This window comes from Corapipo altera, unplaced genomic scaffold (assembly GCF_003945725.1).
Source record: "Corapipo altera isolate COAL_440 unplaced genomic scaffold, ASM394572v1 2b, whole genome shotgun sequence".
Taxonomy (NCBI): domain Eukaryota; kingdom Metazoa; phylum Chordata; class Aves; order Passeriformes; family Pipridae; genus Corapipo; species Corapipo altera.
The window spans coordinates 34779175-34803167 of record NW_020884874.1 but is presented as its reverse complement, the minus strand read 5'-3'; the positions used below and the strand labels follow the sequence as shown (position 1 = coordinate 34803167).

Genomic DNA, 23993 nt, shown 5'->3' with positions numbered 1-23993 from the left:
GGACTCTGAAGGCCCCTATACAAAGGTGAGGGTCATCTACATGGAGCTCAGTTTTTAGCCCTGCATCTGGAAGATAATCCTCCAAACATATCAAGAGACCAATTAATTTAAAAGGCAGAGTTAAAGCCTTGAAATAAAGTTACAAAAATTTTCACTTCTGAAAACTCTCGAATACAGTTCGAGTACCCAAAAAAGTTCAGTAATTTTTTGGGGGGTTGTATCTTTTAACAGGGCTAGTTCCTCAACACAAAGTTGTCATCACAGTCTTCATAGTTGAAGTACATAAATTAGAGCATCTTAGGTTTAACAGGAATACAAGCTAACTGAAAGTTCCATAAGACCCATGACAAAGTAAAAATAAAAGCCAAGGGAATTATTTTTAAAAAATATTAACACTTTTTATTAAGCTCAAGTACTAGAAAAGCAAGTAGTTTTTAAGATGGGAATACTAATTATAACTATGAAGCCTTTTCTGTTTAGTTGCTTTAAAAATTATTTCACACAAAGCCACCATCTTTCCAAAAACAAGTTGTTCTGTAACTTTGATATTCAAACAGACAGAGAAAAACCTCACAGAACAAACAAACAAAAAAAACCTATAGCAGAAAAGAAAAAAAGCTACCTTGCACTGAAGTGAAACCCTTCTTTGATAAGTATAATGAAAGGGAAAACTAAAGTATTTTTTCCTACTAGGTTTTCAGGAGAAAGTATCAGATTAGAACTTAATACTAAATATTTATTTGGTAGTTGACAATTTATAAATAAAAGCAACCTGCAGCTCCATTGACTTTATAATTTATTTACAGTATTTACAATTATTTACAGATATATATATTTTTGCCTGTGTTTAACAGAAATTTCTTCACTGGTTACTCTCAGAGCAGTGGAACATGATAGACAGAGTTTGCTTATGTGAAAATTATACCATGTTACAGCCTAGAAAAACAGTGACTTAAAAAATTCTGCAAATAGTTCCTTAAATTCACCAAATCATTGATGAACTACATGTTTAACAAAGCAGCCTGTTCTTCCTAACAAGGACTAAAACTGATCACATAAAACTCAATGGCTTGCCAAGATAGCACTTTTGGCAATTATTCACTGAATCAACACTTACGAGTTCAGCATTCTCATGTGACAGGTGACTTTCATAGTCTGCCCCTTCAAAGTATATTGTCCATGTGCCTGGTGACCGTGGATGAGGTGTTAGTCTACAAAAACCTGAAAGAAAAAGTAACATCCACATAGTCACGGTATTTTCTCAACAGATTAACAGAAACCATACCAGACCCAGCCAGCACGGGTTTAGGAAGGGCAGGTCCTATCTGACCAACATAATCTCCTTTTATGATCAGGTGACCCGCCTGGTGGATGAGGGGAAGGCTGCGGATGTGGTCTACCTGGACTTCAGCAAAGCCTTTGACACCATCTCCCATAACATTCTCCTGAAAATCTAGCAGTCCACAGCTTGGACAGGGGCACTCTTGCTGGATTAGGAACTGGCTGGAGGGCCGGGCCCAGAGAGTGGTGGTGAACAGTGCTGCATCCAGTTGCTGCATCCACTAGTGGTGTCCCCTAGGGATCAGTGTTGGGATCAGTTCTGTTTAATATCTTTATTGATGATCTGGATGAGGAGATCAAGTGTACCATTAGCAAATTTGCAGATGACACCATGCAGCGCTACAGGCTGGGGACAAGCGTGGCTGGAGAGCAGCCAGGTGGAAATGGACCTGGGAGTTTGGATTGACAGGAAGCTGAACATGAGCCAGCAGTGTGCCCAGGTGGCCAAGAAGGCCAGTGGCATCCTGGCCGGTATCAGGAACAGTGTGGCCAACAGGTCCAGGGAAGTGATTCTGCCCCTGGACTCAGCACTGGTGAGGCCACACCTGGAGTACTGTGTCCAGTTCTGGGCCCCTCAGTTCAGGAAGGATATTGAGGTGCTGGAGCAGGTCCAGAGAAGAGCAACAAGGCTGGTGAAGGGACTTGAACATAAGTCCTATGAGGAAAGGCTGAGGGAGCTGGGGTTGTTCAGCCTGGAGAAGAGGAGGTTCAGGGGAGACCTCATCACTCTCTACAACTACCTGAGAGGAGGTTGTAGCTGGGTAGGGGTTGGTCTCTTCTCCCAGGAAGCTATCAGCAAGACAAGAGGGCAAGGTCTTCAGCTGTGCCAGGGGAGGTTTAGGTTAGATATTAGAAAGAAATTCTTTACAGAGAGGGTGGTCAGACATTGGAATGGGCTGCCCAGGGAAGTAGTGCATTCTCCGTCCCTGGAGATTTTTAAAGAGAGACTGGATGTGGCACTTAGTGCCATGGTCTGGTAACCACAGTTGGATCAAGGGTTGGACTTGATGATCTCGAAGGTCCCTTCCAACCCAGCTGATTCTATTATTCTATGATTCTATGAAACAAAATAGTAGTATTTATCTTTTTATATTCGTGAATGTGTTGAATCTTACATCTCAGGTGCCATTATGGGCTTCACTGCAATTTCATGCTATCTACAAAATCTATAGTTCTACATCTGCTGTTTCTGAGAAACATATGTATTTAAAAACACTACAAGCTCCCAGAAAACTCTGGGGCTGCAAAATACTGTTTTTACCAACCACTTTCAAAAGAGACATGAAACATCAAATCATCTTTTAAAATACAAACCACCAGAACTCTGATTAAGACAGAGCCACAGAAATCTTCTGCTTTGCAGAGGGACTAACCCATCTCAGCACAAATTGGGCAGAGGTGAAGCTTTGCCTGGACTCATTACCTTTTTAAATGTAACTCTTCAATTAAAAGAGACATTTAGTTTGATTTACTTTGTTATTTGAGCAATTCCTAGAATTTTGAAAAAGAAGCAACAGCAGCTCAGAGGTATCCAACATTGTTTCCTAAATCAGGAACAACAAGAATCTACATCACAGGCAAATTATGAATCACTCCATCCAAATATATGGTATTTTCCACATATATGATATTCTCCTCCTCACAAAGACCATTTTCCAGCAATTCAGTTTATACTCATTTACTGCAAAAAGTCCCTCAGTATAATTTAAGGGAGGCCTAAAATGTAAAATTTTGAATGTATGCATTAAAAAGGCCTTACTTACAATAAATATACGGCCATTTTTATGGCAACTGAATTATACTTACTAATTAAAGAATTTATTCCACCAGTCTCCTTTAGTCTCCAGACTACATCCTCTGTAACATACTGTACTTTCAAAACAGTCAGTTTCCTACTTTTCTTTTTAAATGCAAGAATATAGCTTTTCTATAAATTAAGTTGGAACCAACCACTGCAAAACTTTACTGTAGTATAGGGCAAGTCTGCTTTGTTGGTAGTCTCCTTTGCTACAGCCTTGTACATTCCTGTACAAATTTTTTAAACAATTGTTTTTAAACAGAAAATTAAGAAATTCTAATTATAATAAAAGAAATTCTAATCAAATTGAGTAGCACCAGATAAAGATTATAACTTGTTAATTTAATGTAAATGCTCTGACAGACCCCCTGCTTTACTTTCTCAAATTTAAGTCACTTTCATCCAAACATAAGAGCAATCTACTTGTCATCTGAAATTTTGTTTGACTACAGATGCCCAAATCATACATTCTTACACTGATCGACACTGAAAGAACTATTTTTAGCTCATGTGGTTTTTTTAATGTTATAAGAAAGGAGTTGATGAGCAAAAAAAAAAAAGTGACAACTATTTAATTCACATTGGTTTTAAAAATAAAAAAAAGGTTCTGGAGCAAAGGTAAAACAAAGTTTCAGCATGCACTAGTAACTCAGCACTGCTTACTTAGAACTTTGAAAATGAACGAAAGGGACAGGGAGAAAGGGTAAGGATTAAAAAAGCCTTAACAGTTTTAATGGGTAGCGAAAGTAAACACTTGAAGAACATAGTATAAGAAGACTGAAACATACATAAGGAAAAAGTGTTTCACATTTATCTAAAATATATTTTGCATTCTGTGTGCATTACACTAAAAAGGATAATTGTAAAACAACAGAAGCACTAACCTCTTTGACAGAGTGGATCTAAAAATTCTTGTAAACCACTTGGAACATTTCTGACAACGTCGCAGGAATAGCCATCTTCTGGTAAAAGAAAAGGTAGCTGTAAGTCAGGATCCTCTTCCAGCTGCACTTCTCGGCCATCGCTGCGAGCAAGTTCATCAGCCGTATTCTCTGCAACAGTTACTACATTCTCTATCAATTCCTGGACAGAAGGCAGAAAGACATTGTTACTGAAAAGGAATAATTTCATTAAGGAAAAAAACCTAAGTCTAAGAAGATATTAAAACTGCAATAAAAAGAAATTTGGAAAATAAATTACCAGATATAAGACTTCATTTGCTCCTCTACGTACAGTCAGTACACTGCATTGTTTTATCTTATGAAATCTCATAGATAATTGTGTTAGCAAATGTAACAGAAGCACTTATTCTTACTTCACTGTTTCCAAACTTGTGGGACATGTTTTTAATTGATTAATAATAATAATAAAACCCAAACCAATGGAATTCCACCTATGTGTAAACAGGAAATACAGGCTATGTTCTTCAGCAAGACTTTCTAGTTTGGTAGTCAATAAACAAAAATATCTCCAAGTCCTGTCCTCATCAACACCTTTACAATGGTTGTACTTGTACCTTTGATTTAGTAAACATGTATCCAAAGTTAACAAAGAAAGGAATTTGTAGACAATGCATTCAGCTATATAAATATTAGACCGTCTTTGCCTTTTTTTTTTTGAGATCAGTGAGCTATCAGAGTTTACCTTAAGAGTGTTTTTTACAATTCTGCCAGGAACACATTCTCTTTTGACTTTTCCCATGGATAAAACTTAGAATTGCCAGTTATGTTAAATATCAAGATATAAACCAGTTCCAAAATCAACATTATACATACATCTACATCAGTTCCAGGTATCAATCTGTCCAAAGGACAACCTGTCTACTACCTGTATGAAGGGATTCAGGATTCATGGATTTTTACATTCTTCATGAGAAAAAGCTTAGTGTTCCTGCTGCTTTTCTTTGATTTCTACAAATTACCAACATTTGTTCCTTCTGGTTACACACAACCAGCTTTTGGGGGTGCTCTGTTCTCTCTTCTACCACCTTTCTGTATTTCATCCACCAACAGTATAAGGTGCAGTGACATCTCCCTGAGCATGTGCAATGTGGAGCAGTACCTTACTTTCTAACTCCATGTAAGAGAGATTCTTTTGTATATCCTGTTCGAATCAGTGAAGTACACCCACCAAAGATAAAGTAGCTATTTACAGCCACTGCTTTTCTTCTCATTTATGTTAAAACTGCATGGTGAGGGATAGAAGAGACTTACTGTTGGGATGAGTGGTTCATCTGGAGCACAGTGATAATTCTGCAACAAAGCTTGTAGCTGCAGAGAATTCAGCTTAAAGCAAGTACTGTTAATATGTGGAACATCTGCATGTGAATATTTGTCCATGGTAAGCAATGTGGTTGCCTGGAGAGGGGGGGAAAAAGTCACAGATGACAAATTCAAACGATAATGAACCTTAAGCATTGTTTCTGAGTGTTCTTTAGACAAGAGAGAGAAAAAGACAAAGCAAGAAGCAGATTTGTGACAGAAACAACACAAATAACCCCAAAACAACCACTGAATATACATAATGTATCTATAAGATGAATTAATAGCATGGTAAAACTATCATAGATGAGGCATATCAGTTTTTCAGCTGTTTTTGTCTCTGTTCAGCATAGTTATAGCTCAGTTTTATAAACAGAAATGGAATAGCATGTTCACTAATTATTAATTTCACTTGCAACTTAAATATTAATCATGTTGAAAACACATTTTGTGTCTTTTCTCGCTACCCTCAGTGTTCCAGGACTGATTCACACAAACTACACTTGTCCACATGCTATTCTCTAGGAACACAGAATAGGCATTCTCTTTGAATATTTAAGCATGTGAGAAGTGTTAATCACAAATACACACACTCACCTGTACTATTCTGCTCAGGTGACAATCAGCAGCCAATTCTAAACCTTGTTTTTCTGCCCAGGCTTCAATGTGGCCCAACTGTTGGCGAACAATAGCTCCCCAGTAATGTGAACATAACCCTGAATCTGGGGCTGTAACTAATCTGTTAAAAAGCCACATGTTGATAAAGTGAAACAGCTGGGAGAAGAGCTGTATAGTCAGAGCAGCATTCACTCTACATCGTCGCAACAGGGACATAGCTCCAGTCAATGTATGCAGCACATCATCTACAGAGATAAAAAGTAAATCACATTCACATACTCTAGTGTACACCTGGTTTAGGCAATAAAAATATAATACAGAGACACTTAAGTCAGTCTGGTGAATGCTAGCTGGAATCTACATGTATTTAAGTTACACAGACTTCCAGGAAAAAATTTACTGCTCCATGGTTTTCAAGAGGGAGCACCATTAAATTGATACCTGGAATGCGTTTAACTCCTGAAATGAAAATAAACGCTTGGGAGAAAATCTTTAGCATCCAAGTACATAACTGGCTATCATGGCCGGGCTTCGTGAAGGAAGATTTGGGGAGGGCTCTACCCATATTTGTCACAAGTGCGCTGGTGGCTAAAAAGGTCAATACGAGACAGGCTCGTCCGGTTGCAAAAGGCACAGCAGAAAGTCTTAAATCACATCCTCCTTTCCGTAAACTGATTTTTCTATCATTTTTTATAACAAGTTAAAAACTTCATATTCTACTGTTTCAAATGCATATTGCAATTATTCCATAGCTTCTTGAAGTTAAGTATCAAACTGTACTCAGAAATTTCAGCAGAAACTATTTACACTGCATGATGCACTTAAAAACCAGCAGAACGCACCTTCTGTTTATACATTGATTTTTTAAAGCATTGCTTAAATTTCCTTTTGCCAATTACTGCACTGCAATATTATCTAACAAGCAATAGAGGCTTCCCATTAGCATCACCAAGAGAAAACGTCCTCCCTGGTAGAACGTATTTATACAAGTAGCACTTCTATCTCTGAGTCTTCTTTTAAGGCAACACTTTTAATCTGAAATCTCTATTGAAAAAACCATCACATTAATTGTTTTTAGAACTGAGACACAGGACTGTGCCTGAAAAAATTATCTATAGGTTAATAGACAGAAACCTATAAAGCAGCTCAAAATAACAAATAATAACAGTATCTCCCTTTATTATTCCAGTATGAGTTTGCTACTTTTTCACGGTTTTTGTGCCTGAAAGTACTCTCTCTCACGGTACAGGGCACTAAAAACCCAACACTGCATCTTTGTAGTCTTCCTCCAACGTTCAATGCAGGAAAAAAGCAAACACAAAAAGCTTAATATGCAAAGGACCAGAAAGTATCTATGAATTTTACATAAATACCCTTCATAGTTCCTCAAAATGACTGTACTTAATCACACTGCAGATCATCTTTACTTCAATTATTGAGGCATTAGAAGTCTGAGCACAGTCACTGAGCAGGATTACATACACAGTGGGATAGCACACATGAGCAGGGTGCTCTTTTGGGACAGGAACAGCCCAGGAAGGTTTCAATGCTCCAAAGCAAGCATCATGTATCAAGTATCAAGGCAGGGAACCTTGGTAGGAATTTACAAGACCAGTCAGCTTAACCTTAGTACCTAGGATGTACTTGATCAGATCCTCCCATAACATCTCTACAGTGAAACTGCTGAGGTAAGGACTGGATAAGCTGATGGTAATATATGGAGAGAACTGGTTGGACCACTGGACTTGGTGGATTTGTGGATACAAAGTCCAGTTGGCAATCAGCTATTAGTGGCTTCCCTCAAGGATTGAGGCTGAGACTGATCCTGTTTAATGACTATTAATGACCTGAGAGACTGGACGGAGTAAATTTTCACCAAATTCACAGATGATGCCAAGATGGGGGGAAATACTGATATGCTGAAGGGTAGCAGTATTTTTCAGAAGGTCCTCAGTAGGCTGGAAAACGGGCTGATGGAGATTTCAAGAAGCTCAAAGGCAACTGTTAAGTCCTGCATCTGGGAAGGAGTAAGTCTATGCAACAGCACAGGACAGGTGTCATCTGGATAGAAAGCAGCCCTGGTGAAAATTATATAGAGATCCTAGTGTGTCTTTGCTTGAAAGGTAGCCAGTTGCACACTAAGCTGTTAAGTTAGCAGCAGCGCAGCTAGCAGAACGGAGAGAGGGAAGAAATCCTTCCTATGAATTCAGCATTTGTGAGACTGCATTCAGTTCTAGACTCCCCAGCACAAGGAGGATACAGATTTATGGGACCAAATTCAGCAGAGACACACCAAGATGATTGGCAGCCTGGAGAAAAGGGCATACGAGGGAAAGAGAACTGGATTTGCTTCATCCTTGTGAACGAGAAGGCTAAGGGCACAGCTTATTGATGTCCTCCTCTACCTAATGGGAGGGTTCAGAACAAGATCCCTCCCAAAAGGTGCACAGTGATAGCACAGAACAACAGAAAAACCAACACAAAAACTGCAACATGGGAAATTCCAATAAGATACAGGAAAAGTATTTTCACCATAAGGGCAGTCAAACATCAGAACAGATTACTCAGAGGTGTTATGGATACCCATCCCTCAGTGGACATTTAAAACTCTGAAAACCTGATCCAGTTTCACCTGCCTTGAGCAAGACACTCAGTTAGATGAAACCCAGAGGTTGCCCTCCAGATTAAATTATTGCATGATTTTTAAACCCAGTATAGATCACCTGAATGTCCCTACTGTCCTTTCTTATCATCCATACAAAATTGATCCAAACAATTTTCAAGGGTTAGGGCAACTCATGGATGTCATATCACTAGTAATAAACAGAACTTCTGTCAACAATTAATGGTATGTTTGGAAGACAAAAGTAATCTAACCTATTTTAGGCCTCTGAGGATTATTTTCCTCTGGATCATCAAGGAATGCTGGCATGTAGTTATTAAGCTCTGACTGCAGACAATGAACCAGGTACCTGGAAGGGAATGGGGAAAAAAATAATTAAATCCTATATGTGCTCATTACAAATGGTTTTAAAGAAAAGAGATCTATCAAATAACAAGATTATTGAAATCACAGTGTTATGACTGTGACTGTAGGAAACCAAATAATACTTTTTAAAAGGTCAGAGAGACCAACTTTCCCATACTTTTCCTAGAAATGTTGCAAAAAGGATTCAGTTGTCTGGGAACAAGCACAGTCATTTAAATGCAGCATCACCACCACACTTGTAAGCAAAGGTCACATGCTACACAAAGAGATGCTGTCAGGCCAAACTTGGGTTCTGTAAGTTTGCAAAAATTATTTTTTCTGAACAGAAACACACTTGTCTCTGTTTTAAAATCTACCAAGAGTAGTATTAAAAAAAAAAAAAATCCTATTCTGACTCAGCATAAAAAAATCCTGAAACGGCCCTAGTGTTTTGTGTGAGGAATTTTTCGATTCTTGTATTTCTCTTAACTTTACACTGAAATGAAAAGTCTTTTTTAGTATTCTTTCTCTGCTATAATTAAATTTTTTCTTTTATACTGTTTTTGTGAATTCATTTATACACTTTCTGTTAAGAATTGAAACTAAAAGGGAATCAAATTGTAAACACGTGTATAAAGGAAAATATGTCATGGCTTTCTAAAACTTGCCCTTCTGTTTCACTAGTAACATTCCTAATGAAATACCCCCAGTTGCTGGAAAATAAAAGCCATCGCAATTTCAACCAGTCCTGGCATATGCCAGTCACCATCAAGTAACATTTTCACAGCAGATTTCTGCCTGTTACCATCAAATAACATTTTCAAGGCAGATTTCTTGCTTTCCATGCTTCAATTGTGTTTTTTTATTTGCCTCAAGTATATATTCCACAGTTCTCCAAACGTTTAATACACGCATTTAGAATCTGCCCTTTACAGTGTACGTAGTGAGAATTCACACAACTAAAATTCAGAAATATTTTTGCATCCAGTCTATTCATAATGCACAAAGAAAAACACAGCAGCACCATTCCTTCCTAGCCAGAACAATATTCTGCCTTCAATGACTACCTAGAAAATTGAAGTAGCAATGAGTTGTTTCAAAACACCAATGCAAAACACTGAGCTGTAGCAAAAAGGCAGAGCTTCATTAACAGTCGGTAATTTAGAGATGCTATAAAAATTGAAAGACTTTGTCAAAATACCTACTTGCTATACCCTATTTGCCCATAATTTACCAAGAGAAAAAAAATAAATTTGTGAGAGCCCATACAAAGGGGTCTGGTGCTCCTCTGAAACCTTTTATAAGTTCAGAAAGCAATGATCAGATTTTACGTACTACACATATTGCTCTTCAGAGAAAACAGCCACTTTTAAAGCTAAATGGTTAAACCATGGTTAGGTCTTCCATCCTGTCACAGTATAAAAAGAGCACAGAATATAATATTTCATATTACAGAAAAATGGAAATATATTTAAAATAGGCAACCTACTAGTGAAGGAAGGCTGGGTCTAAGTCACCCAAGGTACACTGGGGCTTCTCTAAACATTAGCTTCTGATACACAAATTTGCTGAGAAATACTTGTTTAGTAGTGGCTCAAAATCTAAATATGAACAAAAATTAAGCCTTTCTTGTTGATTAGTGCTGTGCTCAGTCAATGTTGCTGTCTTTGTTCAAGGATCCTTTCCTCTGAGGGTTTCCCTTCCCTTTGGGTACTTCTTTCAAATTTTCTTTTAATCAGTATTGTAATTCCCTGAGCAGACAACCATAATTTGATTTTTACCCCAAGCCAAAACATGTCTTCTACTTTTAAGAAAAAAAAAAACTGTGCAAAAAAACCACTGAGCAAATCGCTATTTATGAGAATTATGAAAGTAGATTATAATTAGAAGTCCTTAAAGAGCACAAGATTCATTACTTTAAAGACTGTAAATATTTAATCCTATGTATTTGTATATTAACAGCAAAAATAACCTTTCCTCACATTACATTAAGAGAGAGCAATCAACACAAACTAAATTTAAATAACATTTCCTTAACATTTTCATTGGCAGCCTCAACTTTCACAAGAACAGCTAACAGACAAAACTCATTGCATAACTCAGTGATCCATATTCACAAAACAAGGCATCTGTCTGAAGAAGTAACTCTAGCCTTTCTTATAAGTTCTCAGATATTTACCAATACACAAAAGACATTATTGCTATACCTACAATTTGACAAAAATGTGAAGTTTTTCTAAAAACCACAGAAACACGGAATACGGTAAGTAAAACATTAAGTTTGAAAGCCTTACTTGAATGCCATTTGAACCAAGTGTGCCAAAACATCTTGTGCATCCACAGTAATTCGGCTAAGATCTCTGTCTTGCTTTATGAAATTCAGTAATTCGGATGCATTTGCCATCCAAAAGGCAAGCGCCCCAGCAATATTCTTCTGTTTCTGTAAGTGTAAAGAAGCAAGAAATAATACAGGGAAATAGTTTTCAAATAAAGCATGGCAGCTTAAAAAGACTCCAAAAGATAGACCAGTACCTCTTCCCATTTCACCATACATCTCTCAGATACCAGATATTTGCAAAATGTTTGCATGTAATATTGCAAGTGCTGTAACTAGTGAGTTCAATTTTAACATGTTCACTGAACACACGAACATCTGATAGAATGCCAATAGCCATATCAATAAAGCCACAACGTAAGCATCTAGTGCTAAGAGCTTATCAGAACGCAGTATCTGGTAATCTGTGCACTTTTAAGCGCATATTCACTACTGCCCACTGCCACGCTGATACTGCGCTCACTGGCTGTGATACCAGGTGATTCAGTATCAAGTACTGATCTATCTCACCATCTCCCGACCACAAATGCCAGGCCAGGCAACCTCAGATGAAATCCAAAGAATAGGAACCACAAACAACAAAAAAAGAAAATAAAGGGAAGAAAAAGAACTTTGGTCATTTCATATCCACATTGAAGTGCGTTAAGCAGAAATTATGGAATGCCGTAAAAGTTGCAAAGTCAAAAAAGGATTTTAGTACTGCATGTTCCAGTTGCTGAATGAGTGTTATGAACTGTTCAAGTCCAGTTGTTTGAGTATTGTATTTTGATATGAAAGCAGCATGAGAAACTGAGCTAAGCCAACATAGCTAGGATCAGTTCCCAGCAATATATCCTACCTGATCAACCTGGTCTACCTCCTGGAGAAAAACGGACGAAGGAAATCAAACAGAATAGAAGAAAGAAACTTGTGAACAATCATGAAAGCTTTAGAAATCAAACACTAAATATGAAGGTACAACACATGTTCAGAGTTATACACAGATGCATTAATCAGTAGCTGCAATGCAACTGAGCTCCTTTGAAAAACTTAATTATTTTAATAGGACTAGTAGCACAACAGCTACAAACTGAAGTGCCCACATGTCACAATTCATCCAAGGAATGCTTTATAGTAGCTGACATCCCAAACTAGTTGGTTATTCCATGCTCAGTGTGCCACAGAAACCCCCTAGAACTTTTTGCAGGCAATGGGGAAACTAGCCATCTGAGTAACAGATCCAGGGAGCTATTTTGCCCACACTGCTGCAATGGGGACAATATACAAACATATACAAAGAGAGACAGAAAACATCTATTTAAAAAACAAAACAAAACAAAACAAAAACCCCAACCAACAACACTCAAAAGTAAACAAAATACATAAAACATCTAGGATAGATTTAATACATGGCTTTTCAATTAAAGAACAAAAAGACCATTTTAAACAACAAAAGATTCAAATGAAATACCACGCTAAGTTTCTTAATGCTGGTACATATAAAGGTACATAGACTTAAGAGGGGAAAAAAAAAAGAACCCAACAGATATGTTTGTCTGATTATTTAAAACTGAGCTCTTGATTATTTTTGGCTTTCTATTCAGATCACTCCCCCTGCAACACAGTGAGTTTAGATGCAAATATTTGAGACAATATTTGCCATTAATTTTAGTTAGAACTCCAACCCCCAAATTTCTGTTTCTTTTCCCTTTCCAACCAAAGCACTCTGAACTGATTGAAGATGTGTTGGCACAGAACAAAAGGAGATGTTCCTTCTACAAATGAATGTTAAAATTTAAAAAGGATGAAAAATGCCACAGGATGATTGGGGGAAAAAAAAAAACATCAGGATACAAAAAATGGCTTTTTTATATAAAGTATCTATTCCTAGTTTCTTATTGAAAGCCCTGAGCCTTCTCATAGATCTCTCCAATTTTATTCCTATCTTATATTAAATCATCTATAATATTTGCACACACTAATGAAGAGACTACAGAAAGTCACAGATTTAATTTCTTAGCAAGTACTTCCTGAGTAACTTTGTAAAGAGACTTACTGATCTAGGCAGGCAAAATTAGGATCTAAAACATTTATTTTACTGCCATAGTACAGCACAGGATTTGTACACCTTCTCACTACTTCTGTTCAGGGTGCCTCTCTCCCCTTGCCTCTCATTTGTTTTCTCTCTCACACCCTCATATCATTTTTAGTGCAGGAATGCTTTATAGTCAGACATACAAAAAAGGTATTGTGATACGACTTATTACGTGGTAATTTAACTGTGACAGCCATCAGTATAACTTATTTTACACCTTAGATGAAGCAATTTGACCTAGCTTAGCTCCTACTGTTTATACTTCACTAAGACAGGTCCAAGCTAAAGACATTTTACTGCTCATTATAAGCAATGCATTTCTTTGCCTCCAGCCCATTAACCTTGAAATTCACTGAAGTTTTACTTTTTTGTCCCTCATGTGATTTTCCCTCTTTCCTCCAGCTTCTTCAGCATGACATTTGAAAGAACATCCTCCTAATTTTTATGCAACCTCTGACTCTTTTTGGTTTATTTCTTGCAACTAGGTAACATCTTTCACAAACCACAAATACACTTCCTTGTTGATGTGTTCCTTAAAATTTAGGTTGGATATTAGATTGCAACTGTGGAGTTACAAAGCTGTAGAAATAACCTTTCACAAAGGACAGTCCAGACAAACACTTGGTTTTAACAGTTTTGTAATAGTATTATCAGTATTATAGAAAATACAATTGCTTGAAAAACAACCACAAGGCTGCACATGATTTGGGAAGCCCTTCTCAGTGCTGTAAATGAACATTTTCAGAGGATAATCTACTTTCTAGCTTTGATTTGTTTTCAAACTGAACTGATATTTGAGTCCAGCCCTCTAGTATATTCCTGCAGCTACATGGTTAGTTGTTCAACATAAAAAATGGAGAACATTATTTCTGCTTTCCCACTGTACCAACCTCTGTCATTCAAAGTCTTTTTTGGGTCATTGATAGTAGTATAAACTGACTTTTTTTGAATAAGAACTGTAACTTCCAGTTTATATTTGAAGCCTACCCTTTCTCTGTTTCCATTCTCCCAGCTGAGTTGCTTACGTGCAGCTTCTTTCTAGCTCATTTTCTCCACTACAGCCAGTCTCCCCTCTTCCACAACGAGATTTTCCTTGTTTTTTTTCCATAAAAGAACCTGAATATTTAATTTTTGATACCATTTCAATTTTATCTATTATCCGCTGTGACATCAAGATTCAAAGTGATGTACTAGTTCTTCACTTCAGATTCCAACTGCCCTCCACCTTCAGATCAGCTTTGGAACATACACAGAAGACTAATCTTTATTTTCTTATTGCAAAATGTCCTCCACACTGACATTTTCTCCCATTCTTTCTTGGGGGTCTGTTGTATAAGTTTACAGACCTGTCTAATGATGACATTCCCCATGCTGAAAACTCCACTCAATCTTTACAAAATGAGAAAAAAAGCTGAACAAGTTTTGGTTTGCTGTGACTTTCATGCCACTTCTGTTGTTTACTTTCCTATTCTTCCTTAATCAACCTGTTTTGTAACACTTGCATTGTAAATTCTCTAAGGCAGGACTGACGCATTAGTTATGCTCTTATAGTGCTTAGTGCAGCAGCGTCCTTGCTCTATATAAGCTACTCTGGGCAGCACTATTTGCAACAAATACACCTGCTTGAATAAATACAGAAACATATTTCAATTTCTCCTCTGAGAAAAACCTGCAGACAAAGAAGTTGCAATAATTAATTATTAGAGATACCCAAACTAACTCCTTTTTGAGGATATGACCATTTTATCAAGTCACACAATGCAAGGTATTGTCTAACTTCACAGACAACCCAATGGATCTTATCCTGCATTCCTACACTAAAGAGAACTCACCCAGTGCTTCTGTAGAAACCTTGCACATACAGCAGCAATAGCGTTAGACTACATATAAAATGTTGGAACATTTGAGAACTTGTATTTCTATTTATAAACCAATTGTGTCAGCTTGGTTCAAAGAGTCCAAGTTTTTATTGCCAGTTTTGTGGTTACAAAAGTTGTGAAAGTAACAAGATCAAAACTAAAGAGTCATGAATCTTTTTAACATGTTCACTTCAAGCATCAATCAGTGCAAACAACTGCTACCTATACGGTATTCTTTAATAGGCCCATCCAACTGGTTCTACAAGTGTTCAGAGCCAGAAATGTTTGCAAAGATCTTACCTTCTAGAGAAAATTGACCTCGTCAGGGAACGTATCTTCAGAGCAACAGCCACTCCCTAACTTCACACATTGCTCAGGAGAGAGTTTCTTACCACTGACATTACTCACTGACATAAAAGCAAACCTCCTTATGGGCAATCAACGTAGGTATTACAGTTTAACCCACTGTTGTTAAGGGTCAGACTATGCAAAAGACTAAGTAGTTCGCTAGATTACCGAAAACACGTATGTAATTCCCTTGACATATTTTTGCAGAGTAACTCACCTGTATCACTCCTTCCATCATGTTCACCATCTTGTTGACTATTGCAATGACTTTGTGAGTACGCTCAGCAGGAGTGATGTCAGGTCTGTACTGGCTGGACAATACATACCGACATGTCATATACAACACATACGTAGGTGACAGTTTAAAATGAACTGTCGAGCTATTTGTGTAATTTATAATGGCAGATAAGAAGGCATCTTCAGCTGTAGAAAAAGAGGAAAAAAAAAATATATAAAGCCAAAGACAGAAAAAAAATTTACATAACTTGAGGCATAGATGATTTCTCTGGTGGGAGGGAGAGGGGAGACACAGGAATTTGAACTCTTATTTGTCTATTATGTCCTACAGTTACTCAGGCATATTAACAACACACTTCTACAGAAAGAGAGAAAATCTGATCATTGGAAAAATTTCTGTACTATTTTCTATCTCTTTGCTGAGAATTTGTACCTTCAAGGGAACAGGAAAATGTAAGATTTCTCTTGTACATTTTATTCCTACAAAGCTTCCATACAAAAATAAAAAAAAAAAAAAAATCAGTATTTGCTTGCTTACAGATCTATTTAGTTTCAAATATTTGGAGTCTGGACAATTTCTGGTATGATATTTTTCTACCAGATCTGAGGCCTTAAAAACCTGGGGAGTAAGATAATAAAAATGAAATTCTAAATGACAATGTTAACCTAATCAAATTTAATATAAAATGGATTTTGACCAAGACATAATCTATTATTCAAGGCATAGAGAACTGTATAGAAGAAAATGAATACTGTTGAGGAGATGGGATTAGAATTTTTTTCACATTTTATTTCAGTATCTGAAGATAAAGAGTTGAAATGCAATTAGAATTAGATACTTCAGATATTGAGGCAGGTTCATGCGTATCTGTTCACCCTCCCAATAAAACAAATTAGATTGTTTGATCTAGTTGTCTATGTAGATTGTCTGTCACCTGTACAGACATTAATTTTTTCAATGTTTACTTAAATTACCTGTAAGGTTTCAAACTCACTGAAATATTACAGTAGAGAAAAAGGTGTCAACATGGTAGTATTGTAACTTCACAATTTACTCACAGCTTTCCCTGAATTCAATACTGGCAGGCAGTATCAGTTCTGGTCCATGGGTATCCTGAGATCTAAAGAAAGATGAGAACAATGAAAACAAACAACCCACATAGATGATATGAATTCCACTGTAAAATGACAGATTTCTCCAAATACACTGTTTCTAAATGTTGACACAACATCCTTCCACAAAATGATCCTATTTTTACCTTTCCTCCAGAATCATTCAAGCTGTGTTTGACAGCAATACAATAGATCAAAATACAGACTTTAACTGTCGAGTCTGTGATATTAATGAACACCCTCTTCTGCACTGCACAGCAGACTTACAGGATCAGTTTGCCATCTGCTATTGACAGGATTCAAATAACAAATTATTCATGGACACATGAAAGAAAGTGAATGAAGCTTTGCCTGGAACATCAGCTTGGTTACAACAAATGTAGTTTGCCGCCTTTAATGCCCTCAAAACTGATGAGGACTCAGTGAACCTATTTGTATTTTTTTCTGGTAAGGAGGAAAAGAAGGTCAAATCTAGCCCCTAGCCTCACCTGGCTGTTGCTACACTGCATTAAGAAACAGCAGTCATCGCATGAGCCCCAGAATTACACCCTCGCTGTAACTGACTGAAGGGTTAGTTCTTACCACTACTCATTAGAGAAATCACAAAGTAGAAAACTGAACAAAATTTGATTTTTCTGGTGTCTGCAAAAGGTGAAGCACTTTTCATAGAATCATGTATTTCGTAGAATCATCAAATATCCTGAGCTGGAAGGGAACTCACAAGGATCATTGAAGACCAACTCCTGGCCCTGCACAGGACAACCCCAAGAGTCACATCATGTGCCTGAGAGTATCATCTAAATGCTTCTTGAACTCTGTCAGGCTTGGTGCTGTGACCACTTCCCAGGGGAGCCCGTTCCAGCGCTCAATCCCTCTCTGGGTGAAGAACCTGTTCCTCATATCTAACCTATCATTCCTCCCTAACATAAAAGCATTAAATGAGTTGTTCTCTGCAGCTGAGTACCTATTTTTTGGAAATAAGTAAAAGCAGCTTAACATTATCTTCATGCAATAACCATTTTTAAGCACATGTAACACAGGTAGCTTTCAAATACTTTCCCCAGCAACTCTGATAAAGAAATTAATGTAATATAATTATATAAACCTCATTCTCCTGAGTATTATTAGTTATGCCACAAAGCAGAGATAGGACATTGAAAGCCTTTATTCAGCTATCTCCTGTAGTAAAACCAAACCAAACCAAACCAAATCAAACAAAAAAACAAAACCAAAAAACTTTGAAGGCTGATATTAAAAGATCTAAAATTAAACTTTAGCATATTGAACCAAAAAGTTAGGGTTTTGTGGGAGTTTTGTTTGGTTGCTTGCCTTTCTTTTTTAAACTTGCAAAACTTTAAATCAGCAGAGAGAACTCAGTTATGCCATCTAGATAATGCCTATATTAAGCAAATCCAAGTTCTGAGGAGCTGAAAGTTAAGGAACAGCAGTCACAGCAGGGCAATATGTACACAAATTTCTGCCAGTTCAGTTACATTTCAAACATGACAACATGCTCTCTTTATGAAAAGCACTCATCTGGTGTGTAAATTGTAGTATTTAATCTCTTTTTATTGCTATAAATCTAAAATGAACTAATTTCTAACTATCTCCACACTGTTAAGAGTGCATCATCTTCAATGAAAACTTAATTAGTTCTATAAAATACTAACTAATACACAGCATTATAAAGTAGAACTATAGTGACAACTCCAGAGAAATTTCTAATCTGTCATTAAAGGCATAGAAATATTTTAACAAACTGGCTAGTAAACCAGTAACAGATTGCAGCTGAAGGATTTATTTTATTTAGAAAAAAATTATATTGATCTCTTTCAGCACAAATGAAGGAACAGGATTCACAGCCAATGGGAGACAACGTGTCGAGTGATGAGAGCTGATATGATTAGTTAAGGATTGCTTACAGAAATTTGGAAATCGGCTTTCAGAGACAAGTTAATATGAAGTACTCTTTAAGAAATGTTAATTTAGTTTTACCTGTAAATTAGTTATCTAGGAACAGATGCAGTAACTCGATTATTTAACTACTTTAAATAGGAGTTTCCTTCAACTAATCACAGAATCATAAAATAGTTTGTGTTGGAAGGGGACCTTGAAGATCATCTAGTTCCAACCCCCCGTACCATCTTCTGCCTTCGCCTAAGCATACATAAAAGAAATGCCAATTAAGCTTTGCAAATTAGAAATCTAAGTTAAAATAATTCTCTATGCTTCTGATATGATAGCAGCTGCCCAACCTGCTTTGTTACTGGATACATTTTAAGTACATATTCTCTACGTGCTATTCTTTTATAGATAAAGCCTCTCTATGGTGATGAAATTCTTTGAGCTAAACCAGTCTGAAAGTCTAGTTAGGTTATGTCTGGGAGGGCCATAAAATATTGATTAGGGGTTGCCTTCTCTCTTAGTACAGTATCAGGTAATACTACACTTTAAAATTGCATTAAAAACATTAGTACATTCTCTAGGTATTTCTGTATTCTCCTAGATTGTCTCTGCTAAACTGCATAAAAATGAAAATATCCTTGTGTGATTGTTTTAGCCAGCCTACTAGGTATGTATAAATTTTGTAAAGCATGTTAAAATTAGGAATTGGGTGAGTGTCTGCATTTAGTTAACACCACTTTTCTATCACTATTCTTATTTCCAACCAATCACATCTTTAAGAACTCTTGAAAGGTATCCAAGGTAAAAATGATCTTTTCTGATTTTTATTATATGCTTGCCCATATTAACTGTATCAGTTATCTAATGAGTATGTATGACTGCAATCTTTAACTAAACAGTCATTATATTTTATTTCCAAGAATCACATTGCAATCAGAACAACTATACCCAATAAGTAAACTGGAGTTACGGTCTCAGTTCTCAATTATTTTTCTTTCTAGAAATGAAAAAACATGGCAGACAAGTTCTAATCTTTGGTCTTCAACCCATTCAGTGAAGTTGTAGGAAAAAAAAAGTCTTATTTGTCTTATTATTCACCTTTGAACAGTAGTGATGAATACACAAAAAGTAGACACATGGTGTAATATGGGGTGGATTAGTTGTACAGCAACAAGAACATGCAACTGCTCAGCGAAGATTTTTTTTGTTTTTCAAACTAATATAGCAGTTCATGATTACTACCTCACAGTTCACAAAATGAGACCAGAGTATCCTAGAGGAAACCTAATTAAAGATCCACAAAATACACCCACAAAAGGGAATAATTCAGTGTACTTGAGCAACACACTGCCTAATTTGCCAAGCCCTAATTTGACACTCTGACTTTGCTAATTTGTTAACCTCAACACAGAGAATTCATCAGAGAAAGAGCACATGATAGAAATGCTGAATTTAGATAAATAACACTGGGATTACACACAACACACTATAGACATGTAAGATATATACAGAAATAAAGTATCAATGCCAGCGCTGGTGATAAAGATTTCTGTGGTTGTACTTATCACAAATTTAGGTGTGCCTCTGTAAAAATACTTCATGCACAAAGGAACCAAGGTGAAAAAACCTGTAAAGACTAGCAATGAGTACTCTGTTTAGAAAGAATTTAAAAAGTTTTAAAAAATACAACAAAATAAAGCCAAAATGCAGCTCACAGATGGTTCTGTGTTTTTGAAATAAAGAACTATAGCATAAGATAATCCTCTTCATAAAAATTTAATAATCTTCACACACATATACAGATCAAGAAATACTAACAGCAGCAGTCTCAAGAACTTCTGAAAGGCTACAAAAAGTTCGGAAAGAGGTTTTGGTCATCTTTTATGAAAGAGGAAAATTACAGTTAAAAATACTAGTAATTCAATAAGGAGGAGTTAAATCTTCAGTAACCTTAATAAAAGCAGTTCTGAAAAAGAATCTCAAAATGCCCAGATACTCTACCAAGAGACTGCAGAGTAGAGCAGAGTTATATTCTACTGCAACTTCACTGAAAGTGTTTAAAAGATTTTCTTTACTACAAAACACTTGAACATTCAAGTTCAGGCAGAAGCACAATTTTCTGCTCTTTTTTGATTGTATTTTTTTCTACCACTCACATCTCTGAACTCTGTTTTCTGTCTAGTGAATAATAAATCCATCTAAGGGTACTAAAAGCTTCATACTACAAGCATTACAACTTGAATCACTGCACGTTTTATCCCTGCAGCACACTTACCTTACCTTTCATCCATTTATCATAGCTGTTCATCTAAATTTAAAAGCTGATTTATGTAGACAGCAATACAATCCTGTATTTTTCTAAAGATTTGAAAAAAATTCTGTTCACATATTCACTGATTCACTGAGGTGTGATAGGAACTCTAGAGATCGTTTGGTCCAAATTCCCTGCTCAAAATGGGGTCAACTAGAGCGAGGTGCTCACTACCCTGTCCCCTCAGGTTTTAAGTATCTTAAAGGACAGAGTCCACACCTGCTGACAACACTATAGTAGAAATAGCAATGACCTGGTTATTTCACTCTCCAGAGGAAATCACAACTTCTTGCCACTGGCAAATGAAAATTTCAAATAATTGTACCTTTGTTACTGAAGACATTTCATATGACATGCCTAACCACAAATCAACAATGATGTGACAACTGTCAGCCTGACTTCACAAAGAGAACTGCAAATAAAAAAAAAAAATAAAGTAATCCTTTGCTTCAGTATTCTGTTAAATATTTTGAAGTTTTTTGCTTTGCTTGTTAATTCTGAGGTTTATTTGGAACAAGATCTCAAAGAAAACCTCATTCTCCATGGGAAAAACCAGACTGTTTAAAATACTTTAACGCACCCCTACTATTATGATGCTTGAGCTACTGGAACAACTTATCCATTTTTTTCCATTATGAGAAGTAATGGGTTACATGTCTCCTACCTGCTTTCCTGTCTGCGGTAATCTTGCTGTTCTATTCTAATCATCGGCTTCACCATTCCTCGTTCAGCTGTGCTGGATGCTGATGATGTCCTGTCACCATCAAGCCTGCTGGTGCTCTAATTCAAAACAGCAGGACAGGTGCTTAGCATGCAAACACTGGATTAGCTTGGCATTACTAAAATGAAGTGTCAATTTGAGGCTTGAAAAGAGATGGGAGAACAGAAGAGAGGGGTATGGCACAGCGACCAGCAGCTCAGCAGGTGTTTCCACCACAATGAAGCACTGCTTGCAATTCAACAGACCACAATGGCCAGAGAGAAGCAGCTCTTTGTTAATGCACTGTAAGAACTTATAATGAAACTTTCAAATGTCTTTAAAAGTTGCAAAGCTATCAATACAAACTAAGAATGAGTTGGTAATGAAAACTTTAGGTAAAAGACAAAGTTAAACATATTTACTGATTTAAAACTGTCCATGCTCCCCTACCCTGATTCTGCAATAGTTCCAAGTGCTTACACTACTGATCCATAACATAATTTATCCTGATCTTAAGGAAACTCTGATCTGCTGGACAGTACACAGTTTTCCAAGACAAGAAGTGGTAATTCAAACTATTTTTTATGTATCATTTAATTTATTTTCTTTCAGTGTCCCAAAATCCCAAATAGGAAGCTTTTAATTTTTAATTTCCAATTACATCAAACTCTACCAGGAAGGGGACAAACGCTGCTTTTAGCAGCAAAACACATAGCAATTATTTTCAGTATAGAGTTGAAAACAAGACATCAGTAAAATATGAAGTGTTTCAACACTTCATAAGAAGTTTCTAAGACTAAATAATTTGCTTTGACATAAGAAAACCTACCAAAAAGTGCATCTCAAAACAATTGTTTTAGCAAAATATTTTTTTCAGTACTGACATGCCAATCACAGAACCACTTTTCATCACCATATCTCAAAGAACTTTAATGAAAGTTACTGTTACCCATTTTCCAAATGGAAAAGCAAACTTAGAAGAGAGCAACTGTTAGAAAATGAGTGATTCATCAGTGAGTTAACAAGATGTCATATACATTCTCAAACAGTATGACTAGAAAATAAAATAAATTTTCCCAATAATCCCTAGGTCCACTAGTATTTTTCTAATGAGTGTGAAAAGGATATGAAGTCGTATCAGAAACTCTTACTCTGAGTTTTAAGGCATTTTATTAGTTTACAAATTTCTGGTAGGTATTTCTGGTTAGGTAAAGAACACACACAAAAGAAAGCACTATCACAAAGCTACAAAGAAATTAGAGAAACTGAATCAAGACTGTGGCAAGGCAAAAAAAAAAAAAAAGACTGACAAAGATATTCAAAAGCTATCAGAGTATTTTTAATACCTACACTGACACATTAATATTGCTAAATATTTACAAGTATTTCAATTTTATGATAGTAGTAATAAAACATCAAAGGAAATGCATTTCTGGGAGGATTAGTACATTTCATACTGCTGAAATAATTCACACTCATTTCATCTGAGGCATGTGATCATAGCCAAGTAAGGCATTAACCATTGTGTCATTTTACTGTGCTCTTGTAAAACGCAATTCTGACACAAAATTTAATAACAGACAGTGCAGAAAGCAAGGCAGAAACGATTACCACCTCATAAAATGTTTATAATTATGACTGCAGAGACAGTTTGTTTAGGCAATGGGTGTACAGGAGCTCTAATGAAGCCTAATGTCACATCCATTAAATTTTAAAAGCCTAGTTAAAGTAAAATTTAACACCCTTTCACATTTTATATAAAACATTTATTTACTCGATCACAGATGACAATAGCCATATGCTACACACAAAAAGTAATGATGTATCAGTTTTAATGCAAATCTCTACCTGCACGTGTCAGTTTGGGGAGAAACTACTTCAGGCTCAAGGAATTTCCCTTTCTAAAAAATGTTACTACTCTTGACAGAGAATGCATGTCAAATGCCAATACAAATTTAAACAAAAGTGTTTTGTGGAAAAAAAGTCTCAAACAAAAAAAAATAATGCACATGATACCTGAGCCCATCCACAACAGAAAACGGCTGGGGAGACTGATGAATTGGCCACACTTCCCAAAGTGTGTTACTACTGATGTTGTAATTTTGATTTAACCTACATATTTTAT

At 36.4% G+C, this 23993-nt stretch overlaps 1 protein-coding gene across 22 annotated transcripts in view; it reads right to left on the bottom strand.

Moving 5' to 3' along the window:
- AFDN (afadin, adherens junction formation factor) overlaps positions 1 to 23993 on the bottom strand; it is a 122914-nt gene that overhangs the window by 42833 nt on the left and 56088 nt on the right. For 14 of the 22 annotated variants that reach the window (XR_003526073.1, XM_027633951.1, XM_027633962.1 and 11 more), the window contains 10 exons: positions 21833 to 21948; positions 16899 to 16960; positions 15820 to 16025; positions 12160 to 12180; positions 11281 to 11426; positions 8896 to 8990; positions 5998 to 6263; positions 5353 to 5496; positions 4024 to 4222; positions 1118 to 1221 (listed from right to left, as the gene is read on the bottom strand). Coding sequence is in view for 21 of the 22 variants with exons in the window: in XM_027633951.1 (XP_027489752.1) it covers positions 1118 to 1221; positions 4024 to 4222; positions 5353 to 5496; positions 5998 to 6263; positions 8896 to 8990; positions 11281 to 11426; positions 12160 to 12180; positions 15820 to 16025; positions 16899 to 16960; positions 21833 to 21948 (1359 nt within the window). In the remaining variant the exon portion in view is untranslated. The remainder of the gene's footprint in view (positions 1 to 1117; positions 1222 to 4023; positions 4223 to 5352; positions 5497 to 5997; positions 6264 to 8895; positions 8991 to 11280; positions 11427 to 12159; positions 12181 to 15819; positions 16026 to 16898; positions 16961 to 21832; positions 21949 to 23993) is intronic. The other 8 variants (XM_027633954.1, XM_027633972.1, XM_027633965.1 and 5 more) reach the window with 1 other exon arrangement.